Below are 26,024 nucleotides of genomic sequence, written 5' to 3'. Positions count from 1 at the left end.
AGGCTAATTAGCAAGTTTGCAAGCTAAATTATAGTAGTGTTTATCTGATGGTGAATTTGTCTCTCAGTTCTTAGAATACCTCAGTGGCTAGTTCACCAAACATTGTTTGCCAGTAGATTGCTTGCAGGCTGGTAGATTGTATACTGCAGTTCAGAATGGAGAAAAAAGCGTTTTTTCCTTGAAGAGAAAAAAGGCCTACCTAATCGACCTTTGAATGAGTCTGTGCTTTGGTGATTTTACATAAAAAGCAAATTTAACAGCATCAGCAGAGATTAAAGTGCTGGAAAACTGAATATGTTTTCCCCCCATAAACACTTTTTAGCAAAGTGCAAGTAAAATTCTTCTCTTTGTGTGCAAAGATTGGAACTGCTTGCTTGGACAAAACATAACGACATTTCCCTTTTTAGAATCAGTGAAGCAGAACAAGTCAGCCGGTAATGAGATTCCCTCTGTAACTTTTAATAATACACGCAGGGACTGGGGTGCTCAAAGAGCAGTGGAAAAAACAGTGTGTCCTCATGCCCTATGAGTCTCCGAATGGTTCCTTTGCCTCTGTGTTTCAGCCAAACTGGTGATCCGGTGGGCGGACATCACCCAGCTGGAGAAGAACGGCACCATGCTGCTGCCCGACATCATTAAAGTGAGCACCAGGTCTCACGAGCACGTCTTCTCTGTCTTCCTCAACATCAACGAGACCTTCAAGCTGATGGAGCAGCTGGCCAACATCGCTATGCGGCAGCTGCTGGACAACAAGGGCTTTGAGCAGGACCGCTCTCTGCCCAAGCTCAAGAAGAAGTCTCCCAAGAAAGTGTCTGCTCTGAAAAGGCAAGCCCCTTGGTTTACTCTAAGCACGTTTCTCACCTTATTTCAGTGTCCGTGCTCCCCTCCCCTGCTGTAGGCCCACTGATCCATCGCAGGAGGCAGAGGTCAAACTGGAACTCGATTGTTTTTCTCAAACTGTAATTTTGTTCTGGCAGGGACTTGGACGCCCGAGCAAAGAGCGAGAGATACAGAGCCCTCTTCAGGCTTCCGAAGGACGAGAAGCTGGATGGACACACAGATTGCACCCTCTGGACGCCCTTCAACAAGACGCACATCGTGGGCCAGATGTTTGTGTCCACCAACTACATCTGCTTCACCAGTAAAGAGGAGACCCTGTGCAGCCTCATCATCCCACTGAGAGAGGTAAGAAACCTTGGGCACTCTAAACACCCAAAGTCCCAGGTGAAGTGTCTGGGCCAGTCATAAACGAGTGCCTTGTGCATGAAGACAAAAACAACACAACAAATACTGCTGTCCTATATAGACAGTATACAGCTGGATATCAGCACGGGGTTAAACAGAAGAAAAATACCAGAGCAGCAAGCTATATTTAGGCACATTGATCTTATTTCAGAGTGCTTGGAAAAACAATCTCGCAGCTTATTATCAGTCCTGTTCGTGGGATCATGATGTATTACTGGTAGATGTTTTCTGACTTGGAATGCAACGTGAAGCGCGTTGCGCTGTTGGAGAGAGGAGCCCAAGACCCTGGGAACCGTGGGTAGGAGTCAGAAAGAGCAGAGGCTGATTAAACCGGCCCAGGCTGAGGCTGTCACATTTAATCTGCTTTAGTCACTGCCGGGGTTGCTAAGAAACGCATTCGTCTGCGCGCACCACGACCGCCATCACAAGTTTCTAGATATGAAGTCCGTTTGAATGATTTAACCGCTTCAGCGATGGTTACAAATAGCAATGTGCCCTGCACAGGTTGCAAAGCAAATCCATTGCCCAGAGACAGGCATGGCTGGTACTTACCATAGTTGGTCCTGGGCATTTGTAGTGATAAGTAGTGATATCCCTTTATACTTAAAGGGATATCACTATAACTGGATTAAACAGACATTTCAACGCAATTCCTTTTATAATCAATGACAATGCAAGCATTTAGGTTCCACCACTGGAATTTGTTTTCTGATTGGCATGATTTTTATTGCCATGCCATTTTTAACGAATGACAACAGCTTGTTCAGCTTTTAAAAGTGGTTTGTCTCTTGTCTCTCAGGTGACAATTGTAGAGAAGGCAGACAGTTCCAACGTCCTTCCCAGTCCCCTGTCCATCAGCACCAAAAACAGAATGACCTTCCTCTTCGCCAACCTCAAAGACCGGGACTTCTTGGTGCAGAGGATTTCGGACTTCCTGCAGCAGACCACGTCCAAGATCTACTGTGAAAGGGAGCTGACGGGGAGCTTCAACAGCTCTGACGAGGAGGTACAAACACCGATTCACCAGTCATGCTTAATGTTCCCAAGCCAGGGAAGTCCTCTGGAAAAGTCCCATTTTAAGGCCATCGTACTGTTACATTGAAAATGCACGTCCCTCATAAGATAAAAGCAGGTCGTCAGCAGGTGAAACTGTGAACGACAGCAGTTGTCCAGTGTGTTCACACTGTTAGTAGTGAGTTTTGAGATAAAGTAATTGGTCAAATGAGTCAGGTAGCTATCATCTTATCTTGTACGACCTGTTTGTTTACACTAATAAGTAGCATACAAGGTTATTGTGCAATGCATGATAAGTGCAGAGTGTTGCCATCCTGACTGAGGTGAAGGAAAGGAAGTGTGCATTTGAGTGGAGGTGCACTGTGTACCCAGTCCTGTCAGTGACGTCTCCATTCCCCCAGGCCTACTCCCGACACAGCAGCCTCCTCTCCTGCAGCCCCCAGGCCAGCCTGGTCTCCGACGCCGAGGGGGACCGTCACTTCAACCTCAACCACAACAGCGTCCCCACCGCCAGCCAGGCGCTCATGACCATGTACCGCAGGCGGTCTCCCGAGGAGTTCAACCCCAAGCTGGTAAAGAGCCGACCCAGAGTGCACCGGGGCTGGGAACCCCTGCAGAGAGTCTGAGTCCAACCTTTTCAGCATACATCGTTCCCTTTTTGTTGCAAGGGTTTGTTATTGGATCAGTTTTATGCTGTGTGGCATATGGAGCAGTATTCACAGGGCCATACAGTAGTTACTTAACATTCTCGGACAACTGAATCTCAGCAGAGCCAATAGCATTTCTGCCTTCAGACAAAGCAATGCTTCACTTGCACATGAGTATTCTGTTTTCTTTTGATCGGAATAGAGACATAATCCTTCCAATAGTTCTGTTGTAGGAATGACAGTTGTGTCACATGAGTGCCTCACATGTTTGTGGTTTCTCATGAATGACTGAATAATGGTAGTAAATATGTGGGAGACGAGTCAGACGAGTTCTCATTTACAGTATGTTATCCAGCAGTGGGGCCTAGTATGTATATCAACCTGTTTTCTGAGCTGGTCAGACTTGCTTCCCCCCATTTTTACATGCTAAAGTAAGTTTTAAAAGCATCCTAGTGCCTTAATATAGGCCAATCAGCTATGTTTCCTCTTTGTGAGGTGATATTGTTTTCTCGAAAATGAGTTCAGTGGAGTGCTGTTTTGCACTTTGCATGAACTTTACTGTTTGCCCTGGCTCAGAGTGTTATGATGATCTCCATTTGAAAGTACACATGTCTGCCTTACTTCATTCTACTACCCTTCATAGTTAAAGGTCTTACTCTGCCAGCTCTGAAGGGAGCTTGACAGTGCTTTTAATGTGCTTACGGGGGTCCCTGCTTCTCCTTGACCCCGTAGGCGAAAGAGTTCCTGAAGGAGCAGGCGTGGAGGAACCACTTCACTGAGTACGGCCAGGGCGTGTGCATGTACCGCACGCAGAAGACCAAGGAGCTGGTGCTGAAGGGCATCCCAGAGAACATGAGGGGGGAGCTCTGGCTGCTGTTCTCAGGTGAGCTGCGTGGAGCACAGGCGCTCACTGTACACTGTACCTTCGCCCCACCTCCCCTGCGATTTGGTCAGGGATCCGGTGTCGGGCGTGATCGGATTTCAGTCAGGGAGCGCTCGGAACAATGCTGACCTCGGGGGTTTCACTTAAACATCGATCCTCTTCTTTTCCTCTAAATATACGCCAGTCCACCGCGTTTAAGGCGGATCAGCACAGACAGTGTCCAAGAGGAAGACAGGCAGCACGGCTTGCTGTCGCGAAGGCCATTTTCACAGATTGATTTGAAACGCGCAGCCGCTCGGAGGGCGAACGCACAGAGCCACGCGGCTGTGTTCGCTCAATACTGCGGCTTCCTGTTTGCAGCCGGAGGTGTGTGGTTCGCAGGTGTCACTGTGAGATTACTGAGCTCTCTCTGTGTGGTCTCAGACGCCCAGCTTACATCCTCTAACACTGCAGTCTCACCGTGAGTCTGGCGTTTATTGTTCTGCTTAGACTTACACTTATGACACAAGATTTATATCACTACTCCCTCATTGTCCTGTTTGTGCTTCTTCCATGGCCATTTAGAACCAGTAAAATTTCCTTTTTTCATCTATCTTTTGTCTGGTCCAGGCAAGATAAATAACAATGCAATATATGATAGTAAGGAGTGCCTGGTCTCTCTGGTCTTGCCTCTGTATTGGGCGCTGCCTGTTAAACGACACCGCCTGTGCATTTTGCAAAGCTGCTGACTTTCTAGTCCGCGCTTCAGGCAGCAGCAGCAGCAGAGTGAGCGCGAGTCTCCCGCTGCCGTTTCAGGGCTCACGCGCACCACTCCACAGCTGGGGGGAGCGCGGAGGGCCTCAAAGCGGAGCATTGTTCGACAGAGAAGAGGAGTAATTCACTGCCTTTTATGCCACAAGCCACATGAGAAGCGGCGCTTGATTAACGGAGCTTGACAGCACCTGTCTCCTTTGTCAGGCAGGAAGCGCGCGACTCTTGTTGTTTTTAATAAAACCTCGGCCGTATTTCAGGACTCACGCAGAGAGCATGTTTTCTCCGATTTCCCAAGATCGCAAGCTCGTTCACAGATCGCTTTGTTGGTTATCCTCCATTCACCGTTCCATCTGCACTTCATGCACCAAAAAATGAGCCCGAATAAATGCTGCTTTCTCATAATTTCTTGCTTATTTTTTTGTGCAGTTTGCAATAAGAAACACTATGGGGGTTCATGGTGACTTCACTATTATGGAAGCACAGAGTAACCGTAGCAGACATTAAAGGAGGCTTTGCCTAAAGTAAGCTGATACCGTGGGAGACAGTGATCTTTTTCTCAATGGGATTTTTTCTCTTAGATATTCCCTGCCAGTTTGTGACTTGTCTAGGATGCCGCACCCAAATGAATTTCTTAAATCTAGCAGTGCGTAACAATTTTATATTATTGTAATAGCTGAAAACAGTATGCAGCCTGTGTTCCAATTGAACTCATGGGGTTGTTCTATAAAAAAGCCTTAGTGATTCATTTAAAATAAATAGTATATCCTGATGAGGCCTCAGATACTATAACCCTCCAGGAAGAAGCTCTTAAACTATGTGAAAATGAATACTAGGGATGTTCAGCTGGGGGTGCTGGACACTCACTGCATAATCGGCTCTCACAAGAATGATGATAAATGGGCAGTCAGTACAAGTACCCCAGATGTGATGTCATCATGTCTCGTGTACTGAAAATGTGGGGTGATGTCATCACAGCTCGTGTACTGAAGACGCGGTGCTGTCGTCACGGTGCACACATTCCAGCCGTGGCGCTGATCATGATGATCCTTTCCCCAGGAGCCATCAATGAGATGACCACTCACCCGGGGTACTACGAGGACCTGGTGGAGAAGTCCATGGGCAAGTACAACCTGGCCACGGAGGAGATCGAGAGGGACCTGCACCGCTCCCTGCCCGAGCACCCTGCCTTCCAGAACGAGATGGGCATCGCCGCCCTGCGGCGGGTGCTCACCGCCTACGCCTTCCGCAACCCCAACATCGGCTACTGCCAGGTACCGCGGCTCAGGACGCGGGGCTTCAGGATGGGGGCGTGCAACACCCAAAAAATGTCCTGCATTATTGCTTTCTTGTTAACACGGAAAGCAAATGCATTTCACATTGTTTAGTAATGATAATAATGAAAATGATATGATAATTATGGTGTCGTTCTGTTTACCACAACTATGTTTCAGATGTTAGGCCCTCATTTGAAAGAAGATTACAGCATTCGAATGCATTTTCTGTACAGTAAAGCAGTGATTTAAGGGGTAATAAGTACAATTAACAATTAGAACTAAAACTAATTACGGTATGTTTTCTGAGATCTGTGAGGCTCAATATCACAGTGTCCTCTGCCCACCAGGCCATGAACATCGTCACCTCCGTGCTGCTGCTGTATGCCAAAGAGGAGGAGGCTTTCTGGCTGCTGGTGGCCCTGTGTGAGCGGATGCTGCCAGACTACTACAACACCAGGGTCGTAGGTCAGTGCTGCGTTCCGGGAGAGACACTCCAGAGAGACGCATTAAAAGCGCTAATGTGCCATAACATATTATGTGCTGTTATGTGTAATAGATTTTAATAGAAGGAGTATCTCAGTAGAGCAGTGAAAAATCCTGGCCAGTCAGTCAGTGGAGGATTGTTATTGTAAAGGTGTATTTCCCCTGCCTGTGCTCATTATGTGCGTCTTTCTGTGTGTGTGTGTGTGTGTGTGTGTGTGCACGCGTGCATCTGTGCGTCTGTGCGTCTGTGTACCCGTGTCTATGTACGCACGCCTCTTAATGTGTATGTATATCTGTACCTCCATGTGCATGTGTGTGTATGCCTCTTTCAATGTGTGCCTTATGTGTGCATATGTGACTGTGTGTCGTGTGTGTGTGTCCCTGTGCGTGTGTGTGTGTGCGTGTGTGTGTTTTTGGCTGTGTCGTCCGTGCCGCCCCCAGGTGCGCTGGTGGACCAGGGCGTGTTCGAGGAGCTGGCCCGGGAGTACGTGCCGCAGCTGTACGACTGCATGCAGGACCTGGGCGTCATCTCCACCATCTCGCTGTCCTGGTTCCTCACGCTCTTCCTCAGCGTCATGCCGTTCGAGAGCGCCGTGGTCGTGGTCGACTGCTTCTTCTACGAGGGCATCAAGGTGATCTTCCAGCTGGCCCTGTCCGTGCTCGACGCCAACATCGAGAAGCTGCTCAACTGCAAAGATGACGGGGAGGCCATGACTGTCCTGGGCAGGTGAGAGCTGGTTTTTGAGTGTCTGACGTGTGTCTGAGGAACTGTGATGTGCACATTTGTTATAAATATGGACATGCTGCTGAATAATTCTAGTGTTTCTATTAAGTTATGCTACATCACAGCTCTTAAAGTTGCTGAACCAGACTGCTGAACTATCAAACAGAGTCTGAGTTCCTGAATTGGTCCCATGTAGAGTTGTTGCAGTAAAACTTTCAGTATCTATGTACAGTAGACATAGACATACAACAATACTCCTTTGGTTTTCCGTATAAATTTTAAGGGGTAATCCTTGGTTTCTAGTAGCAGACTTGTAGCTGTAACCCTCTGGGGTGTGTGTTGTGTGTCATAGGTACCTGGACAGCGTGACTAACAAAGACAGCACTTTGCCGCCGATCCCACACCTGCACTCCCTGCTCACAGACGACAGAGAGCCCCACCCAGAGGTGGACATCTTCAAACTGGTCCGCAGCTCCTACGAGGTACGCCATTGCCCTGCACCACAGTCTGATCACCATATCCACACTGTTGTGCTAGTTAAGACGGACCTGGACTGAGCTTTCCACAGGGGTAAATTGATACTTTAGGCCTGTTGTTTATAGCCCTCATCCCTGTATCAGTTTATAGCCTTCATCCCTATGTTGTTTAACATCTCTTTAAGTAGCATTCTTGATGTCGTATTATTAAATTCAAGTCTTTATCCATTAGTCTTCCACAGAATCCTTTGTGGAATAACTTGCTTACAGGGCACTGTGGGTCAGTAACAGTTTTTTTTTTTTTTTGACTCCATTGACTGCCTGGGTAGAGGCCGCTTTGTAAAATCTTCATTATTCTGCTTTGCTTTAGATGCTCAAGGTTGTGCTGAATCACATTGACATTCCTGACAAAGAAACAATGTCATACACCTCAGTGGTTGCCTGAACGAACAGAAGAACAACAAAATGGTGCTTGATTTATTGTACTGATGAACACAGAGAGCGCTGTTTTCGGGCTCCCTCCAGTTTGCACACCTCACTGGGTTCTTCAGTAATCAGCAAAGTCGATTTTAAAATGAAATAACTTCTCGGATGGAATGGCATGCTGTTCCATACAGCATCAAGCTGGAATGACATTAGTAAAGGACCATGTAATTCAGAGGCAGTCGTGACATTTACAGTACATAAAATATGATTTATGAATGCTGTCAGTTTGCATGCAGCTATTCACTAACTGTGTAACTATAATATATTCCAGAAAATAAACATAAATGAAGTTATTAATGTTCACTAATGTCCCACATCATCCTCCCCAAATAAAGCTGCCAAGAAAAGAATTCCAAACACCAGAATATTAAGTACGGAAGACATTTAATATTAATATAGTCAAATATTTGTTTATTGATTGACTTTGTTTAGCTTCAGTTGTGTAATAGCTTAGTAATAGCACTGTGTATTTGTAATGAATAAGCAAATGAAGGACATGAATTATTTTACTAGGTACCATATTATACTGTGTGGCTGCTTAGCTGGGACTTAGAGTATTTCATTCTATCCGATTTGTACAGTTTTTTCCACATTTAGGCTGATGTCATGCATGTAAAACACTTACAGTGCGACAAAGCTGCTAATCATGATCACAGTGGTACTGTAATATCCCCCTTTTCATTTAATGAGTCACATGCCAAAGCCCTTGCCGTCCTGTTACATAAGGTGCTTTGCAGCTGTTAGACCATCACAAAGGGCAAAAATTCTCCTGTAGCTCTAACAGTGGTCAGAGGTATTGTGGGGGAAGTGAAGGTTTTTTGATCAACTCTCACAGTGCGTGGCGCATATTTCCACATGCCAGTAGAGGATTTCCTTTTATTGTCCTCCAGTGCAGACAGCAACATTCTGTGCACAGCGTGGTAGTGTGATGTAGCCCTGCATTCACACACAGTGTAATTACTACTGGAAGGTATTTATAGCTAAAGACTCTTTTGTTGTGTTTTTTTAGGCTAATTAGGCCTTGAAATTGTGCAAAGCAATAAGATTCTCCCATTAATGCCACTCAGTAAGGTTGCTGAGAAGGAGATGTCTTGTGGTCACTTCCTGTAGATGGCCCATTTGCATCTTTGGTGTAAAACTCTTTTGATTTCCTCTCACTCAGAAGATTACATTACATTGCATTATTGTCATTTAACAGATGCTCTTATCCAGGGTGACTTGCATATGCTACAGGTTTTACACATCTGTTTATACAACTGGATATTTACTGAGGCAATTGTGGGTTAACTACCTTGCCCAAGGGCATAGCAGCAGTGCCCCAGTGGGGAATTGAACCAGCAACCTTTTGGTTACAATCTCTGCTTCTTACCACTATGCTATACCGCTACCCCCTAAGTGGTTCAAGCTTGGCTGGTTTTGCTTTGCACTTTTCTTCGTTTTCTAAAAGGAAATGTGGTTCATCTGGGTCCCTGTGCTCATCTGGTCTAATGTTGACTCTTTGGCAGAAATTTGGCAGCATCAGGGCGGATGTTATCGAGCAGATGCGCTTCAAACAGAGGCTGCGGGTGATCCAGACCATTGAAGACACTACGAAACGCAACGTGGTAAAGACCCGCGCCCTTTCTGAGCTCCAAACAGGAAAGAGTCACACAGCTGAACTTACAGCTGTACACTGATCCCGTAGGGACTCGTTCGAGTTTCAGCTCTAACACATCATCAGTGTGATGTCAGTCGTAAACAAACATCAGATGGTAAAAAGGCCCTGATCGGTTTGTAGCCTCACAACAACAATTTGTGTTTCTTCTGCAGGTTCGGACCATAGTGACTGAGACGGCCTTCAGCATAGACGAGCTTGAGGAGCTCTATGTTCTGTTTAAGGTGAGCGGAGGGGGTGGGTCATCGGTGTGATGTTACTTCCAGTCGGCCTGACAGGCCCATGGCCTGAAACCTTTGTTGTGGGGGAGGGTTTGGGAGCTGACCCGCGGGTGAAATCCGACACCGCCGGGAGAGATGTCTGACTGTTTTCAAAGGACAACGTCAGCTTTACAGTACATTGTTTAATCGTAATGCAGTCCTTAATTGGAAGCCTGTGTGAACAGCACTCCTAAGAATATGGGACAAATATTAAAAATTTCCCCAGTGGATAACATGCCTTTTAATGGTTCTAAGTGCCGCTAAGAAGCATTTCTCATTCAGAAATCACCTTGAGTATTGCTGTATTACCATAATAATCATCACATAGCATGATTGCTTCAGATGTGAGATTCATATCTCACAGTACAGTCTCTGGTGTCCTGCACTGCGCTGACTGGTGATCGCTCAGTACGCAGAGCAAAATATTTCCCCCGGGTTTAATATTCAGAAAACAACCTCAGACGCCCCCGATGCCGGCCCGGCAGTTCGGCCCGGCGCTCCGGGGCTGCGGGTCTTTGTGGGTGTGTTGCGGTGCTGCTCAGATCACTGCCAGTGGGAGGGGATTACAGAGAGAGGGAGCTGGGAAGCACTTGCTCTCCCTGCACCATCTGTCAGTCTGGGAGAGGATCGATACGCTGTGCTTTTACCTCATTAGCTGAGCCGGGGAGCTGCGTCTGCCTGCGATCATGTTTCAGCGCGTCGGCCCCGCTGCGCAAACTCTCTGCCTCCTGCTGCTGCGTACGTGTGAATAGGACCATGCAGCACTGCGTGGCACTTAAGTTAAAGGGTATCATTATTCGGAGGTATACATACTCTTTATGTGCACCTTGCGACAGCTGCACATTGCCTCCAGATTAATAATGCATGACCTACAGTAAACATTAATGATCTTTATGAATAGCAATATGGGAAGGTTATGCACCATCTTGCTTTGCTGGAATTATATAGGCTACACAATGCTTTGTAATGGTACCCTCTAACTTGCGTTTATCTAATCTAGCAAGCAATTAATGAGCAAACATTCCACAAATGTGGCAGGCAGTTGTAAATAAATAATTCAGATTTTATTCTATCAATGGTTTTCTCTTGCTTCTTTCCTTGGCCTGAATAGTTATTGAATATATTTTGTATTTTGGCCTAAGGCATGCTGTTACTATAGAAACGTAATCTCCCAGTCTCTACCCTCAGCGTTTTAGAGAGTCTAATTCCTGTCTCAACGCTGCTGGTGTTCACGCCACAGGCCGAGCACCTGACGAGCTGCTACTGGGGCGGGAACAGCAACCCCACGGACAGGCACGACCCCAGCCTGCCCTACCTGGAGCAGTACCGCATCGACCTAGAGCAGTTCAAGGCCCTCTTCAGCCTGCTCTTCCCCTGGGCCTGCGGCGCCAACTCCGACACGCTGGCCCTGCGCTTCTTCCGACTCCTGGACCATAACGGCGACTCGCTCATCAACTTCCGGGAGTTCGTCACCGGACTGAGTACGTGCCACGGCCTCCTCGGTGCCAGGGTCGGCGTGGAGGTTTAACCACACCTGCCAGACACGCTTCAGGCCTGCCTTGCTGAGATAGCCTTGCAGTCAGCAGTGAGGCCTCAGTAGTCTTAACAGGGGGGTGGAATATGTGTAGGTGTGAGGTCGTCCCAGAGGACATAGACGATGGGGCAGGGTCCAGTATCAGACATGGCAGTGCAAGTGTCAGCTCTCTGTTCCTTTTAGTGTTGGTCAGCTGGTCAGATGTAGCCTGGAATATCGCTGTCCCTCAGAGCACACAGTCCCCTCTCAACAGCCAACACTGCAGTGCCAGCTGTTTCCATTGTCAGTGGTGCAAGTGCTCCCAATTTTTATGTGTGAAACACATAGAGCTATAGCTCAGGAAAGCCTCTCTGCATGGTAATGCAGAGAATGGGCTGTAAGACGCACAGCCTGTGTTCCGTTATCCCATTAAACCATGTGGACTGTATTTATTCTGAGATAGGCATGCCGCTGACCAGTATGCCAAACAGCACTGCGAGCCTTACCTTGACGTGTTTTGTTTTGCAGGTGTGCTTTGTCATGGAGACCTGACAGAGAAGCTGAAATTTCTCTACAAGATGCATGTGTTGCCTGGTAAGTACGTGACAGCCATGCTGATGGCGGTTTTTTCTGCCGGCCCTGGTGAACATGGGTAACAGGATTGTGTTAATTCGCGCCGTGTCTCAGTGCACTCAACGTTTCTAAGGCACAGACGACTGACTTTGGCTCTGAAAACAGAAACGAGAAGGTTTTTTTTTTAAAATCGGCTTTACTTAAGCAGAACGAGCACGGTTCCCCTTCCAACACTGCGGGTGTCAGCGAAACAAGTCATTTCTTTTTCAGAACTTAGTGAGGAAATTTTTTTTACTCAGTATTTGCACATTTCATGACCACCATTGATTCAGAAGCAGCTTGTGACCTAGAACAAGAAATTAGGTATGGCATGAAATTCTGTTCCACATTTTAGAAATGGTATTTTCCTCTGAAATACTCTTAAAAAGAGTGTGCAAATAATTTCCCTGCTATTTTTGTCATACGTTTTTTTTATATCAACTGCCATCCCAGTTCCCTTGCAGCTAGACATTTCATGTTCAGACTGTTACACCCTTCCCTTTCATTACAGAATCTGGGCCTTCCAGGTCTGTATTATTCTCTCAGATCTTTAAAGATGAGCTGCTTGTGGAGATGGGTCTCCATGTTTCAGAGCACAGTGCTGTGGGCTATATTTTACAGACACTCAAAGAGACCCTCAAAGAGAACGAGTGCTTCTCATGTTCTAATGATCGCTGGCTTTAGACTGCTCCTCTTGCTGCCCATCTCATTTATTCTAATACAGTATGTAATTAATTAGCAAGATGCCTTTATCTATGGATGGTTCGTGTTCATAAGTTAGATCTTACATATTCTACATGCAGCTTTGAATTTTACCAGGGCAGTGCCCCATGCCCCCTAGAGACCGCTGCTCTGCAGTGCTGCCCAATCAGGGAGAAGAGGAACTAGGCACTGCTGCGGTCAGGAGACATCTATCGGGCGTTAACACTGGGTGGGGGCACAACTGAGAAAGGGAACTGTGCTACTATTGACTGGCTAAAGGATAACACTGCTGGAAGGGAGTGGACTTTCAGAGTAGAGCTCATTAGTGTGGTGCCTCATGTGAGAATCACTGTACAGTCAGGGCTACATAAAAACATGGGCACGCACACACACACACACACACACACACACATACACAGCTGCCTGCACAACACACACAATCATGCCACTGCTCACCAAATCACGTGCAGTTGATGGGTGTGTGGACGGCCATGTAATCGCTGTTAAATGTCTGTGTGAATTCAGAGGTGACGCATGAACAGGATGAACCCGACTCTGCCTTTGAAGCCACCCAGTACTTCTTTGAGGACATCACCCCGGAGACATCCCATGGTGGGTTTCGAACAAGACAGCAGTTTATAATGTCCAGAAGTTATGTCCCTAGAGCTGTTTTCAAGGGCACTTTGAGTAGTTCTTTCAAAAAGGGTACTAGAGGATAGTGCTTGATTTGAAAGGCCACTTTACCTGTATGAGGTTATGTATACCATGCAGGGGTATGTATTTGATTTTAGTTCCAAACTGACATGTTATTACGACCTTAAGGTAAAGCTTTTTTTATTGCAGCCCAGTTTGCTCTTGCACAGTGCAAGTTACTAATTCTGTTTCTCATTCCTCTAGGGCTTGATTCCAAGTCAAAGAACGATAAGGACGATGGTTTTGTCAGAGTCACCTTCAAGACTGAAAAAGGTAAGCTCTAGGGCCTTCACACTTGCAAAATAAAACTGCACTGACTTAACTGAATGGTTGCAGGTGAGATACATTGGGCGAAGGGCAGCGTTTTTCTATCCTACATTCACTGTGCAAGGGATGTGAAGGTCTTCCTATCCAATGATAGCCTGAGTGCCCTATTCAGTGATGCAGGGCGGTACTATAATGCAGGGTTAATGATGTTCATGGATACATCTGGGACCAGGTAGCTGGAGCGGGGTTGCAGGTGTATTTGTTGCTCAGATGGCATGGTGGGTAGAGACCGAGAGAGAGAGAGACTGGTAAGCATCAGATCGCAAGGCAGAAGAGCACAGCACATAGCAGGAAGTAAAGACACTTCATAACCTCAGCAGGAGTTGACTATGTTCAGCACAGAGAACAGATGAGAAGAAGGATAGGACCTGTGACCATGAACATGAAGGCTGTCCAGGACTGTCCCTCCCCTTCAAGAGTGGGATCCAACTAGAGCAGTGGGCAGGCACATAGAGTAGGGAAACAGGGCAGGAACAGAACCTACCTGCCATCTCAGCACCCAGTTTTACAGGTAAGTTTTTAATAGGTAGAGATATGATGCCCAGGCAACATTTGGTGAGCTATTCTATAGTAGTGGAGCTCTCTATAGGAATGCTCTGCTGCCAGATTGATTTTTTTCTATTTTTAGAGTCGAATAGCCAACCACTTGTGAATGAAACAATCAAAGGGGATTGTAGAGGATTAGGAGATCTGGTGAATAAGCTGGGGCAAGCCCATTTACAGCTTTATACATTAAGACCAGCGGTTTGAAATGAGTCCAGCACTTTATTAGTAGCCAGTGAAGCGGTTCTAGAAGCGGTGTTGGTATTGTGTTTTTTTGTTTCGGTTTGGACCCTCGCAGAATTCATTTTGTTCACATTGCAGGGAATTGACAGCGACCTTGAACTGATTCAGGCACTGTGATGTAACAATACCATGGATGTTTTTCTGCATCTTTCTAGAGAGAAGAAAGGCCTCACTTGTTTTTTAGGTGAAAATAGCTCAGAATATAATGGGGTTTTTTTGTATTTTTATATGAATTTCAAAAGAGATAGATTGATTATAAAATCAAGTAGTTTCTAAGGGCCTAGATGCAGTTCCGTCAAAACAGACTTAATTACCCCTAATTGCAAGGAGTTAGGGACACAGCTTGCCGATAAAGATATAAAGCTTTCTAAACTATTGAGGCCATTTTCTATAAAAGTCTATAAAATAGCCTCACTGCTAACACACAGCTTATATAAAGTGTTGCTTTTGTTCCTTTGCCAAACACCAAAAGCACTTAATATTTCCAATACCCTAGCACATGCTCTGGCATGCCGCTTTAGTTCACAGGCATTCACCTTACAGGAAATCCTGTCTTAGGAACCGACTGTTTACCAGCAAAAACCCATATATGGGTAAAGACAGGAGCCAAGGGTCTGAGCTAATTCAAATAATGTTTGTGGTGAAGTGCTGCAAATTATATAATTGACTAGATGACAGTAGATAGGATGTGGCTTATCTCTTTAGGGCTTCTTTTTAATTCAACACATGTGACTTTTCCAGTGTTGGAACGTGTTGAGGTTCTGAAATGGGTAATACGATACAGTACATGACCCAACCAACATGTTTGTACTCCCGCATTGATGCAATTCATCGGTCTGGGGGACAAGAGGAAACACACAACAGATATCAGTGTAACCTGCAACATACAGTGTTATATATTTTCTTACAGTTACATATCGTATGGGATTTGTCGCTGTGTCCCACGTCTGTGCCGTGAAACGCCTGTGCTTGAATGCTGTTTCTCGCTCCTCGCTACAGTGAAGAAGATGCACACTCCTGACTACCGCACCTACTTGCGCCTGTGGAACCAGGAGACCAAGACGAAGCTGGAGAACATGAAGGAGCTGCCGAAACTCAACCAGGTAAATTCTGAGCCCGCTCACCTTCCTCCTCCTCTCCCTTTTCTGTGGGGACTGTGGTCTGAGAATTTGGTGCCGACATTGTAAAGTAAAGTAAAGTTTTTATGGCTGAAGCGTTGAAGCAGTGAACATCTGTTTGAAGCAAAGTATTACTTTGAAGAAGCACTGGGCAAGGGATACCTTTGCAACTAAAAAACACCCACTTTTTCAGTACTGTAGGATGTCCAGGATGGATGGCTTTTTTACTCTTTGTTTCAAAATGGTAACTGTTTGTGTGTGTGTGTGTTCTCAGGGCCAGTTCATCGAGCTGTGTAAGACTCTGTACAACATGTTCAGTGAGGACCCCAGTGAGCAGGAGCTGTACCACGCCACAGCCACCGTCACCAGCCTGCTGCTGGAGATGGGGGAGGTGGGCAAACTCTTCTGCAGCCCCAGCAGCAAGGACGAGGAGGAGGAGGAGGAAGAGGAGGGCCGAGCCCGAGAGAGCGGCCGAGGCCAGGGGAAGGAGCGCGCCGCCTTCCCGCAGAAGGGGGGCCAGGGGGACCCCTTCCTGCAGGGGCTGGGGGTCGGGGAGGAGGGTGGCGGGGGGTCCGGCAGGGAGCAGCTCCCCTGCTCACAGATGGAGGACATCAAGCTGGAGGACTCGTCCCCGAAGGAGACGGGCGTGTCCTCCGCCATGCTCATCTCCGACGACGAGACCAAGGACGACACCTCCATGTCCTCCTACTCGGTGCTGAGCGCCGGCTCCCACGAGCTGGACGACAAGCTGCAGTGCGAGGACATCGCCGACGACACGGTGCTGGTGCGCAGCGGTCACCACGGCGACGGCCTCCCGCACAGCGCCAGTATCGACAAGGACTGGGCCATCACCTTCGAGCAGTTCCTGGCCTCGGTGCTCACCGAGCAGGCCCTGGTCCTCTACTTTGAGAAGCCCGTGGAGGTGGCCGCCCGCATCACCAACGCCAAGAACATGCGGAAGGCGGGGCCCCTCATGTCCGCCAGCGACTACGAGATCTCCTCCCTGTCCGGCTAAAAGAAGGCCCTCGCTCCGAAATCAAACTAGAAGCTGCATTTTCTTGCATTCCGTTCGACCTGTAGACCTGTTAGAACTTTACGCAGGTCAGCTCTAAACAATGTGATTTGTTTGTGTAAGTGTACCATGTTGCATCTCATCCGACTGTCTGGTCGTAGGAGGACTATATATATGTATATATAGTCATGTGGAATTCACTTATTTCCATAGAATTATAACAAGAGGAACAAAAGGTTTGATTCTCTACTTGATCAAGTGTGTGAGATAGCAGTTTTATTCTTAGACTGTTAAAGTTTCACATGAAGGACCCAGCAGTTGGACACATAGCCATAGAGTAGAAAAAGGGTTTGTTGTTGACTTAGAGCTGGAAGTGCAATCCTTTTAAATGTGTCTTCACTATACTAATTGAGCTTGCTCTACTTTATATGGAGTAATGTACAGTCCAATACTAATAACCTCTTTGAACATGTCCGGCTATGTATTCTGTCGTTGTGATCTACACTTACTCTTAACTGCAAAGATACAAACCTGTAATGATGTTCACAGCTGCATCTAATGTGAAATGTACTTCTGTGATTTGACTACATATCTACTTTGTATAGATTTAATGTGTTAGCCGTCAACTGAAATGTTCTGTTTTAAACTGGAGCACCTGCACTTTGATTCACAGTTTTTTTTTTCATCAGAAAAGGTTTACATTTCTCTCTTTTTATTATGCCTCTGAAAGACGATTGCTTTGCTTGTCGTTTCAATTTCAGACTTTTATTCCAAATCTGTACACTCATAGTGAAATCAGCTGGTCTTTTTTGCTGTATTTTAAGCTGTTGTTTTTGTTCTGTTGTGAATATTTTAAACATGTATATGGTTTTAAAACCTCTTCAACTAATTAAAGAATGTAGAAGGAATGATTCAATGCTACATCTACAAAATGGCGTCCAGAGTTTTTGTTCTTGGTGTTGAATTAAAAAAAAAAAATTCCATGTTATAATTGTTTAAGCAGTCATGGTTATGTGTACAGTAATGCTTTAACAAACATCATTTGTCTCTGAACTTGGCCAGAGAATACAGCACACAGTCTAAATGCAAAGCCCCAAACATACTTACAGAACTACTACTTTTAACAATGTAAGTTCTTCTTCAACAACTCAAGAAAATTTAGCTATAAGAACTTTGAAACCAAGGTGAAGAAACCCATTTTGGTTGAAATCTCGGAGCAGCTGGTTGGACGATGAGGTGAGGGTGATGTTGGCAGGACCTTAAAACAGAAATCAAAGTTGTTTAAAATAATGTATAAATGCATGTAACCACAGTGCACATCTGAGTATTGGATTTTGCACATTTTTTTGCCTCTGGCATGCTTCATTAACTTTAGTATAATGTCTAAGAAAAAAACATGACACTTGCTGAAGTTTGCCACTCAGTGTCAACCACAGAGTGCGCTTCAGTTAAACTGAGTGGTGTGAAGTGTTGATAGAGAAGTAGAAATGTGTGACTTCACAGGAAACGCTACCTCACCTGGGTGTTTCACCGCATGAAAGGATAGGAGGAGCTGGGAACGAGAAAAAAAAACAGCAAGATTCCAGCATGAATCATAACTGGTGATTTTCACAACTTCATTCAGAGGGAGTTTGGATGATTTCGGAAATCACTGAAGTCTGGGCATACTGTACACTCTCCAGTTAAGCACAAAATGCATTTGCCCTAAGGCATGGTTAGGCTGTTTCTTTTGACGGTTATCCAGTCCAGACCTCTTTACTATATTTTTAATTATCAAAGTTGTCCCACTATCAGTTGTAATGATTATATAAATCTCTCATACTATGCACAATTCATGATGTCACCCAGAATCTCTGAATTCAAAGATGCTTTCATGTGCAGAAGGAATGTGCTGGAAGAGTCCTGCTAAGAGTCCTGCAAGACTGGGAGTTGTTAAGGAATGGGGTACAAATAGCTGTGGTCAGGACTGCAGAGCGGACAGGGTTTAGCCTTTGCTAAAGGTGAAGAGTTGGCTAAAGAGGAAGAGAGCACGCACCTCTTGGTTTCACTCCTCGCTTCTGCGAATTTGTGTCTGATCATGAAGCTCGCCAGTGCGTCTGCCACCTAAACCCGAGAGAGAGAGGAGGCGCCGAGAGGTGGGTACAAGACTTTGCCACACAGCTGATGCGGTGCGCGTGTTACCCAGTGTGGTCTGAGCAGGCATGAGATCTCAGCAAACACGCTGCAACAGCTTCTCCATTAGAAATGTAAGCTGCGCATGCGCTACACATTTAAACTGCTTACTTAGTGTAGGTGTCTAGATCTCTCCAATGGCGCGCAAAAGCATTATCGCCCCACATATTACATATTAATGGCCAACATTCAAAAAGAATTCTCACATTTTAGGAGTTTAAAAGAGCAACCCTTTTTCGACCTGGTGCTGATAAGGGCTATTGTCTTATATCGGAGTAATATCAGGTAATATCACCTTATTATCTTCTGTGCCATTTTCACATAATGGTGGGATTCACAATTTAATTACACTAATATCAAGCTGACAAGGAAGTGGGTATAGCTTTACAGTACAAATAATAAGGTCTGGATTTTCATTCAATTTCAGACATTATGAAAAATTATGGATTTTTTCCAACAGCACTACGGACCTTTAGTAAATTTTATGACCTTCTTTTCAGGACAGTTCTAATGCAAAGCCACTCCATTCATCCGTACCCTTTGACTGTATTTACAACATTACAATCTGTCACATGCCAACATTTTTTTTTCTTTTGGATTTACTCTGAACAAAGACAGTTAAGCTAGAAGGTAAAAGGATTTGACATTTTCTCAAAATAGCAAAGGATGGCCTTTAATTCTGCACTGACTGTGTACCTATAAAGTGATCATTGTATTCCTTTCTGGGAGAGTTTTTCAGCCTGACAAAAACCAGAGGCCAAGAACAACGTGTTGATCAGATTGAACCAGGGTGGGACAAAAACCCTTTATGCTGCATTTACGTCGCATTCATATACACAGACATCAAAGCCTAAAGGCAGTCAGGAAGCTTACTTTGTCTGGTGTGTCCTCATGAACAGCATGGCCACAAGGGGGCAGCACCTGCATCATGAATTTTCCTGCAAACCAGACATGTCAGTCGTCAGGCCACTGCCGCAGCGCTGCTTTAACACAACATTACAGCCAGTCATATAATTACACTGCATACTTTACATCCTCATCTTCACTGTTATTATCATGATCAAATTTAGCAGGCATTCAAATTCTGAGGTGACTTGCCCTGTATGGGATGGTAATTAACATCAAACAAAATCAAGGATGCGCTGTTACTAGAACAAAAAAATTGCTAGATGACAAAATTGCACGTTAGAACAAGAACACAAGTATGCAATCTGTTTATTCCAATCAGCTTAAAAATAAGACCTAAAGCTGCCAAGGGAAAAAGTAATCAGCTTTCTGCAAAGGTTGACTGTGGTCTGGCGGTTTCTGTTTCCTCTGCTTGGCTTGATAAGAATGGGCTAACCAAAAATGTTCTTTTAACAGAGTCAATACTTAAAATAATTAAAATATTTAATATAATTTCATTTGCATGTTTATATTCCAGTGGTTACTTGGCTGTGGCTGTCAATCATATGCATGTTTAATAATAACTGAAACAGATCAAAGAATAATGTTTAAAACCCCTCTACATGCATGATCCTATGATGAATGCACTGTGGATATTTTCCCACTGAGAAAATGTGTTTGAAGACCGGCTGAGCCTTTTCAAAGGGCACAGACCTTGTCCAGCTGAACTGCAGCCTGTCACTTCCAGAGTGTCAGACAGCAGCGGAGCCGGGAGGCACTGGGGCATTGTGGGCCGTCAGGAACACAGAGTCCTGACTGACAGGGCCAGATGACTCTCAGCGAGTACTCCACCGCAGCGCGATGCCAACTGTCTCTGTGGCAATGAGGGCACACTGCTCATCTCCCGACGCCGCTCACACACACACATACATCTGCAAGCACACACACACATACATACACACACACATACACCCACGTGCACACTCACACACACGAACACACACACATACACACACTCATATATACCCACGAGCACACGATGTTACACACACACACACACACACACACTGCAAACCATCTTACCTTGCATTTGGCCTATAGTCAGGTCTCTGTCCAAGCGATCAATACCTGCAAAAGATAAAATGCTTTGTAAGTATATTGGCATGAACTAAACCAGGATTGGTTAATAATGATTACAAATGTGCTGATGCCCCTGTGATGTTGTAACAAAATCACATGCAATGTCACAGAAAATTGCAGCCATACCTCCGTATTGATTACAGAGAAATCACATACCTGCCAGTAATAATAGTTTTGGCACGTTACAGCCAAGGAAGAGATTGGAGATTCCTCTGAACCAGCCGTCCCAGTACTTCTCTGCTTTGGAGAGGTCAATCCTCCAGCTGTACACACTCAGTGGCTACGATCAGCAGCACATTTCAAATATTTCATCCTTCACCAGCATTAATAAGCTGCCATATCCGTCAAGGTTGTTTAAATCCCCTCTATTTTGCTGCAGTCCCGTTCTCTCTGACTGCTCTCCACAGCTTAGCATACACTTAGCATACACGTGAAATTCATCAAAAATATTGATGCAGACAAACAGAGGTTAGACATATGTCAGATTTAATTAATGAAAGCATGATTTATGTGCAATAATCTGATCTTTCGTCAACAGGATAAATGCATAAATCATTAACGTTAGTTATTAAATCTTACACAGGAGACATTTATTGCACAGGACAGATTATTGGTTAGAGATTATTTAACCCTGGATGACTTCGTAACCGGCTGGTTATGAGCTAGGTGCCGTTTCTATTCAGGCTTTCACCATACTAAATAAAGTCATCCTGAGAAGTGTTTTTCAGCATGCATGCCTGTAAAATGCTCAAGTTATTCCATATAGTCAGTATTTTTTGAATTCAGCTTCCAATCATGAACTTGTTGAGAGAATAAATCAGATATCATGGTCACATTCCCTGCCTATCCATCTAGTTCTGCTTCATTTCGATGTACTTTATCAAGCTGAGCCATTTTCATCAGGTACGATCAATACAGTTCCTTGACTGTCCCCACTGTATACATCAATAGATGATCAACAGGTAGAAGGTGTAGTAAATCTTGGGTTCTTACCTCCTGCTCAGTGAGGCTCACCTCTGATGCCGCACTCTCGGCCTTATCGGTGACGTAATTCAGGTCATAAAACTCCTCGTGGCCCTCGGCAACCACGTCGCTGACGGGACTGACCTGCTCCGAGGAGTCCCCCTCCTCCCCCTCGCACCTGCGGGGGAGACAGACACCGCACGCCTGGGCCGCAAGTCGTCGGCGAGTCCCCGCGCCAGCGGCTTGGTCGCGGCGGCGCTTGGTCATTATCCGACTCAGCGGTCCTCGTTACAGCCTCGAACGGGTTCTAACTGAACATGTGGTGTACGCTCATAGCTGGCGTGGTCACTTGCCACCGCAGCTTCCTCTCAGGACTAAGTTTAATTTGTGTAATAAATGAAGCCATTAGCGAGAAGCGTGGCAGACAGCATCTGTGGCTGCCGCCCCCATTCGCAAACACCCAGGGAGTCTATCCGTGTGCCGAGTGGGCCTAATGAACTTTTGCTGTTGTGTTTGAATATTTCAGGAGGTGGAGCACAATTATGCTAGAAAAGCTTAACTATTTAATTAATGATTTCATTATTTAAGTTTAGTTTTATAAGTTTGGATATTTCAGGACGTGGAGGGTAATTATGCTGGAAAAGCTTAACTATTTAATTAATGACTTCATTATGGAAGTTTAGTTTTATTTGTTTTGTTATATAAATCAAATGCTCTAGGTTAAGTCTAAATGTGTTCATGTGTTAGTAAGTCTTAATAATCTGTTCAGAAGTGCCAGTGGTCAGGGGCCAGCACAAAACTTTTCATATAAGACATACTGCAATGAATATACATAAAATAGCGTACCTCCGTACTTGACCAACCATTGACACTTTTGCTGACTCAAGGTTTCTGATCTGCCCGCTTTTGACACTAAAAAAAAAGGGAAACAGTGACAACATCACATTACGTTACATTCATCAATCAGACTCTCTTACCCAGAGCAACTTGCAGCACAGTAGAACATAAATATATCCATTCAAGTTGAATGAGCAACCGTGTCAGACCAGGCTAACAACACTCCCAGAACCCAGCTAGGCAATGGAAGCCGAGTGTAAAACCATACATCACTAGGTGACAGAATCCAACACTACATGTAGGCCCAAACCATGTGGCTGAGACTACAGTTCCAGTACCAATGGGACGCACCTCCACTCAATGGCATGGTCAATGGACTTGAAAGACTTGGGCCTCCCCCTCAGGAAGTTCTGCATGCTGTGCAGCACATCCATGGCACTTCCTGGAAGAGGAGGGGCTTATGTATGTGTCATACAAACCACAAGCAGTCCAGTGACACCAAATGACAAGATATGTGTTTTACAGTAAATGATTGTGTAAGAAAAATGTTTTCATTCGAAAGGATGTGCGTGTGTATTAGTCATGATGACTTGACTATTCAAGAGCAGATTACATTGGAATTATAGGATGGGTGCTGTCTCAAAGCAGCGTGCATTACGAGACTGTGAGCATTTCCACGGTATTGCTCTTGTCACCTTCCACCACATCGATGACCACCAGCCCCACCACAGAGGGGAGGAGGGTGCTGCTGGCGGTGTGGACAGCGATGGCCCCGCCCATGCTGTGCCCCACCAGGATCACGGGAGGTGGGATCTCTCCGTAGGTCGCCCGCACCACGTTGGCCACGTCTCTGTGTGCACACACACACACACACACACACACACACACACGGCACATGCTTTAGAGCCCTCCCTCAAGCACTGTCAGCATGAGACAGCAGGAGAGTGAGGAGGGTGTGTGGGAATGATTCCGGTGAGGGCTGCAGGTCTTACCTGGACATTGTCTGTGTTGAAAGGTCATCTGAGTGCCGGACTTGAGTGGCGCCTGTGCCACAAGGACATAAACACAGACCAACAAGTACCAAAAACCACTGAAATTATCAAACGTCTGATGATTCTAGGACACCTGTAGTAAGATATCACTGTCCAACGTGTAATTTAAGAGTAAAAATGACACTATAAAGCAATATAAACTTCATACTTATTCAGAAAACTTTGAACTGAATTAATCCAATCGCAAGCAATACAATAACTACAAACGAAAAGCAAGCTGGCATATGTTGTGGGCCAAACTATTAAAAAGTGGGCTACACTTTGTGCAGCCTTGGAGGCTGTCCCACACACACTGCAGTGAATGCGTGCTAGGCTGCCTGTGGAGATTTGCCCTTACCGTGACCTCTCAGGTCCATGGCTAACACCCTGCAGGTTACCCTGCTTGTCATGGCAGCCTGGGGAACACAGGGATTTTTAACTAATTTCAACACAACCGAAAAGCCACTGTGGTCTCATCACGGTTTAACTTCCAGCCATTAACGTCCTTAAGTACGTAACCATAGTTTTAAAGATGTAATCATAAACACAGGGTATGTTTCTATGAACACGCCATTGGGAAACCCATATGAAGCATTCTTATTGATCATACCTACGCGCTGAGATAAAGATAAACTCCAAATATTGTCAATATGAAAAATACAATCTACAGGCAAAAATGACTACGCCTATCAAAACTGACAAGTTCGCTGTGTTTGCGACGCACTACAAACAGTGTAGAGAGTGAGCACAAAGAGCGGGGAGGCTTAAGAGCGGGTGTACCGTAAAGACGGCCCAGGACAGGGCAGAGTGACCCCCTCCATGGAGCAGAACCAGCAGTGGCCCATCCACCCCGCTCTTATACACCCGGAAGATGTGACCGTGCATTAAGGAGCAATCCATTCAGACTCAGCCAGTCACTGCTATGACATAATCAACTGCAAGCAACTTGAATTACAATGTAAAAGTGAAAGGCCATTCTAGAATGATCCTAGAATATGCAATGTTTTGCATCGACTGTTGCCTTGTGAAACCTTTGCAAATGAATCCTGAAGTACCGCACATTCTGCAATCGCTACCAGCAATAAATACAGTTTACTGTAATTATCGGGTTTTGAAATGAAAGTGTAAGTCAAACATTTTGAGGTCCTGTTGTAATTTAGATCTGTCAGAAGTGGCTACGTGAAACCAGGACAGGCGCGAGAGAGACGGCCTCAGATCCACAAGAAGGATATGTCTTTGTTTTCCGCCGATCCCACGACAACATCATCCATCATCTCAAAGTATTCACTCCAGGACACGGGGGAGTAGTCCCGCTTTCTTCCAACGCCGTGACTGTCAGGGAAACAAGTCCACACATTGAGAAGCCGCTGTTCATGCGGGCGCCTTGTTTTAACCTTACACTGAACAGAAACAATTATTCTTCATCAATAATTCCACATATTATATTATACTGTGTGAAGGTATTGATCAAATCAGCAAAGCACTTTTTTCCCACTTTTATGCAATTCAAACATTCAAACTAAAGTATAAAATACATTCAGTCAGACCATGTAATATCACCAGTAATAGTAATAAGAATAACAACAACAACAGAAGGTCTTAGATCCTTCAATACACAAGACTATTTTTGTATGTGTACTTGCATGTATTATGTAAAAATAATATCTGATCTGCAATGTCGCACCTTGCAGTTCAAACAGTTCAACGCTCTGATCAGGGGTCAGTCATATCTTACGTATGAACAGCATATGTAGTTCTGTAGGACATAAAGAAATCACTTACTTCTCTGTGTCAAAATTTTCTTCCCACATCTTCAACAGGAGGCAGACAGAGTCTATTCAAGAGTCAGGCAAACAAGACCACTTTCCACTGAGGCGCACCCAAATGCCATGTAAAAGTGAAACCTGCTAAGAGCCCCCGTCTCCTAAGTACATGTCAAGTGGCTGTGTGGACAAAGAGCGGACAGATGGAGCGGACAGTTAACATGGCGAAGACACTGGATTGGCCGCTGGCTGGTTTCAGAGCTGCCAGTCAGGCGTGCAATGGCGGGACACCCTGGGGTATTGTATCAAAGTGTACGATGTGATATGAGCAAATATTCAGTCAATTCATCTGACACCAGCAGATTTAGAGATCAGTATAATCCTTTTATGCTAGCGGAGTTGTGCAATCATAATGGAATCTTGCAGTGCTGCTGTTGCCATGCATAAAAAGACACTCCCTCTGTTACGCATGCACAACATTACAGCACTGCATTGCTCTCGTTTTCTCCCCTTTCATATTAAGGACTTTCTGGAAAAAATAAAAAAGGTCACACATGAAATAAACTTTAAA

At 45.3% G+C, this 26,024-nt stretch overlaps 2 protein-coding genes across 2 annotated transcripts in view; one reads left to right on the top strand and one right to left on the bottom strand.

Annotated features, from left to right (window-relative positions):
- Nucleotides 1-17,317, top strand: part of tbc1d9 (TBC1 domain family, member 9 (with GRAM domain)) — a 29,755-nt gene extending 12,438 nt beyond the window's left edge. The window contains exons 6-22 of the mRNA XM_036551187.1: nt 564-825; nt 978-1,185; nt 2,045-2,251; nt 2,661-2,831; nt 3,639-3,789; nt 5,599-5,813; nt 6,164-6,281; nt 6,741-7,026; nt 7,376-7,505; nt 9,491-9,589; nt 9,795-9,863; nt 11,140-11,380; nt 11,941-12,006; nt 13,252-13,338; nt 13,624-13,692; nt 15,532-15,635; nt 15,925-17,317. Coding sequence (XP_036407080.1) covers nt 564-825; nt 978-1,185; nt 2,045-2,251; nt 2,661-2,831; nt 3,639-3,789; nt 5,599-5,813; nt 6,164-6,281; nt 6,741-7,026; nt 7,376-7,505; nt 9,491-9,589; nt 9,795-9,863; nt 11,140-11,380; nt 11,941-12,006; nt 13,252-13,338; nt 13,624-13,692; nt 15,532-15,635; nt 15,925-16,665 — 3,224 coding nt within the window. The 3' untranslated portion in view covers nt 16,666-17,317. The remainder of the gene's footprint in view (nt 1-563; nt 826-977; nt 1,186-2,044; nt 2,252-2,660; nt 2,832-3,638; nt 3,790-5,598; nt 5,814-6,163; nt 6,282-6,740; nt 7,027-7,375; nt 7,506-9,490; nt 9,590-9,794; nt 9,864-11,139; nt 11,381-11,940; nt 12,007-13,251; nt 13,339-13,623; nt 13,693-15,531; nt 15,636-15,924) is intronic.
- A 564-nt stretch (nt 17,318-17,881) lies between these two features.
- LOC118793698 (protein phosphatase methylesterase 1-like) lies at nt 17,882-25,501 on the bottom strand. The gene is made up of 15 exons (XM_036551951.1): nt 25,473-25,501; nt 24,923-25,022; nt 24,471-24,563; nt 24,049-24,106; nt 23,652-23,703; nt 23,355-23,509; nt 23,011-23,101; nt 22,669-22,734; nt 21,874-22,000; nt 21,016-21,139; nt 20,803-20,847; nt 19,708-19,772; nt 18,698-18,765; nt 18,181-18,214; nt 17,882-17,920 (listed from the first exon to the last, which is right to left on the bottom strand). Exons 1-14 carry the CDS (start codon nt 25,499-25,501, stop codon nt 18,190-18,192), a joined length of 1,098 nt encoding a protein of 365 aa, XP_036407844.1. The 3' UTR covers nt 17,882-17,920; nt 18,181-18,189.
- Nucleotides 25,502-26,024: the final 523 nt, after the last annotated feature.

Source organism: Megalops cyprinoides, chromosome 18, assembly GCF_013368585.1.
Source record: "Megalops cyprinoides isolate fMegCyp1 chromosome 18, fMegCyp1.pri, whole genome shotgun sequence".
Classification (NCBI taxonomy): domain Eukaryota; kingdom Metazoa; phylum Chordata; class Actinopteri; order Elopiformes; family Megalopidae; genus Megalops; species Megalops cyprinoides.
Note: the sequence above shows the minus strand (reverse complement) of the source record. Positions and strands in the feature narration are given on the sequence as shown.

Coding starts and splice junctions, on each gene's coding strand:
- LOC118793698 (XM_036551951.1), bottom strand. CDS start 25,501: ATGTGGGAAGAAAATTTTGACACAGAGAA. Junction 23,510..23,651: donor TCAACACAGACAATGTCCAG/GTAAGACCTGCA, acceptor GTGTGCACACAG/AGACGTGGCCAACGTGGTGC. Junction 22,735..23,010: donor GACCATGCCATTGAGTGGAG/GTGCGTCCCATT, acceptor CTTTTTTTTTAG/TGTCAAAAGCGGGCAGATCA.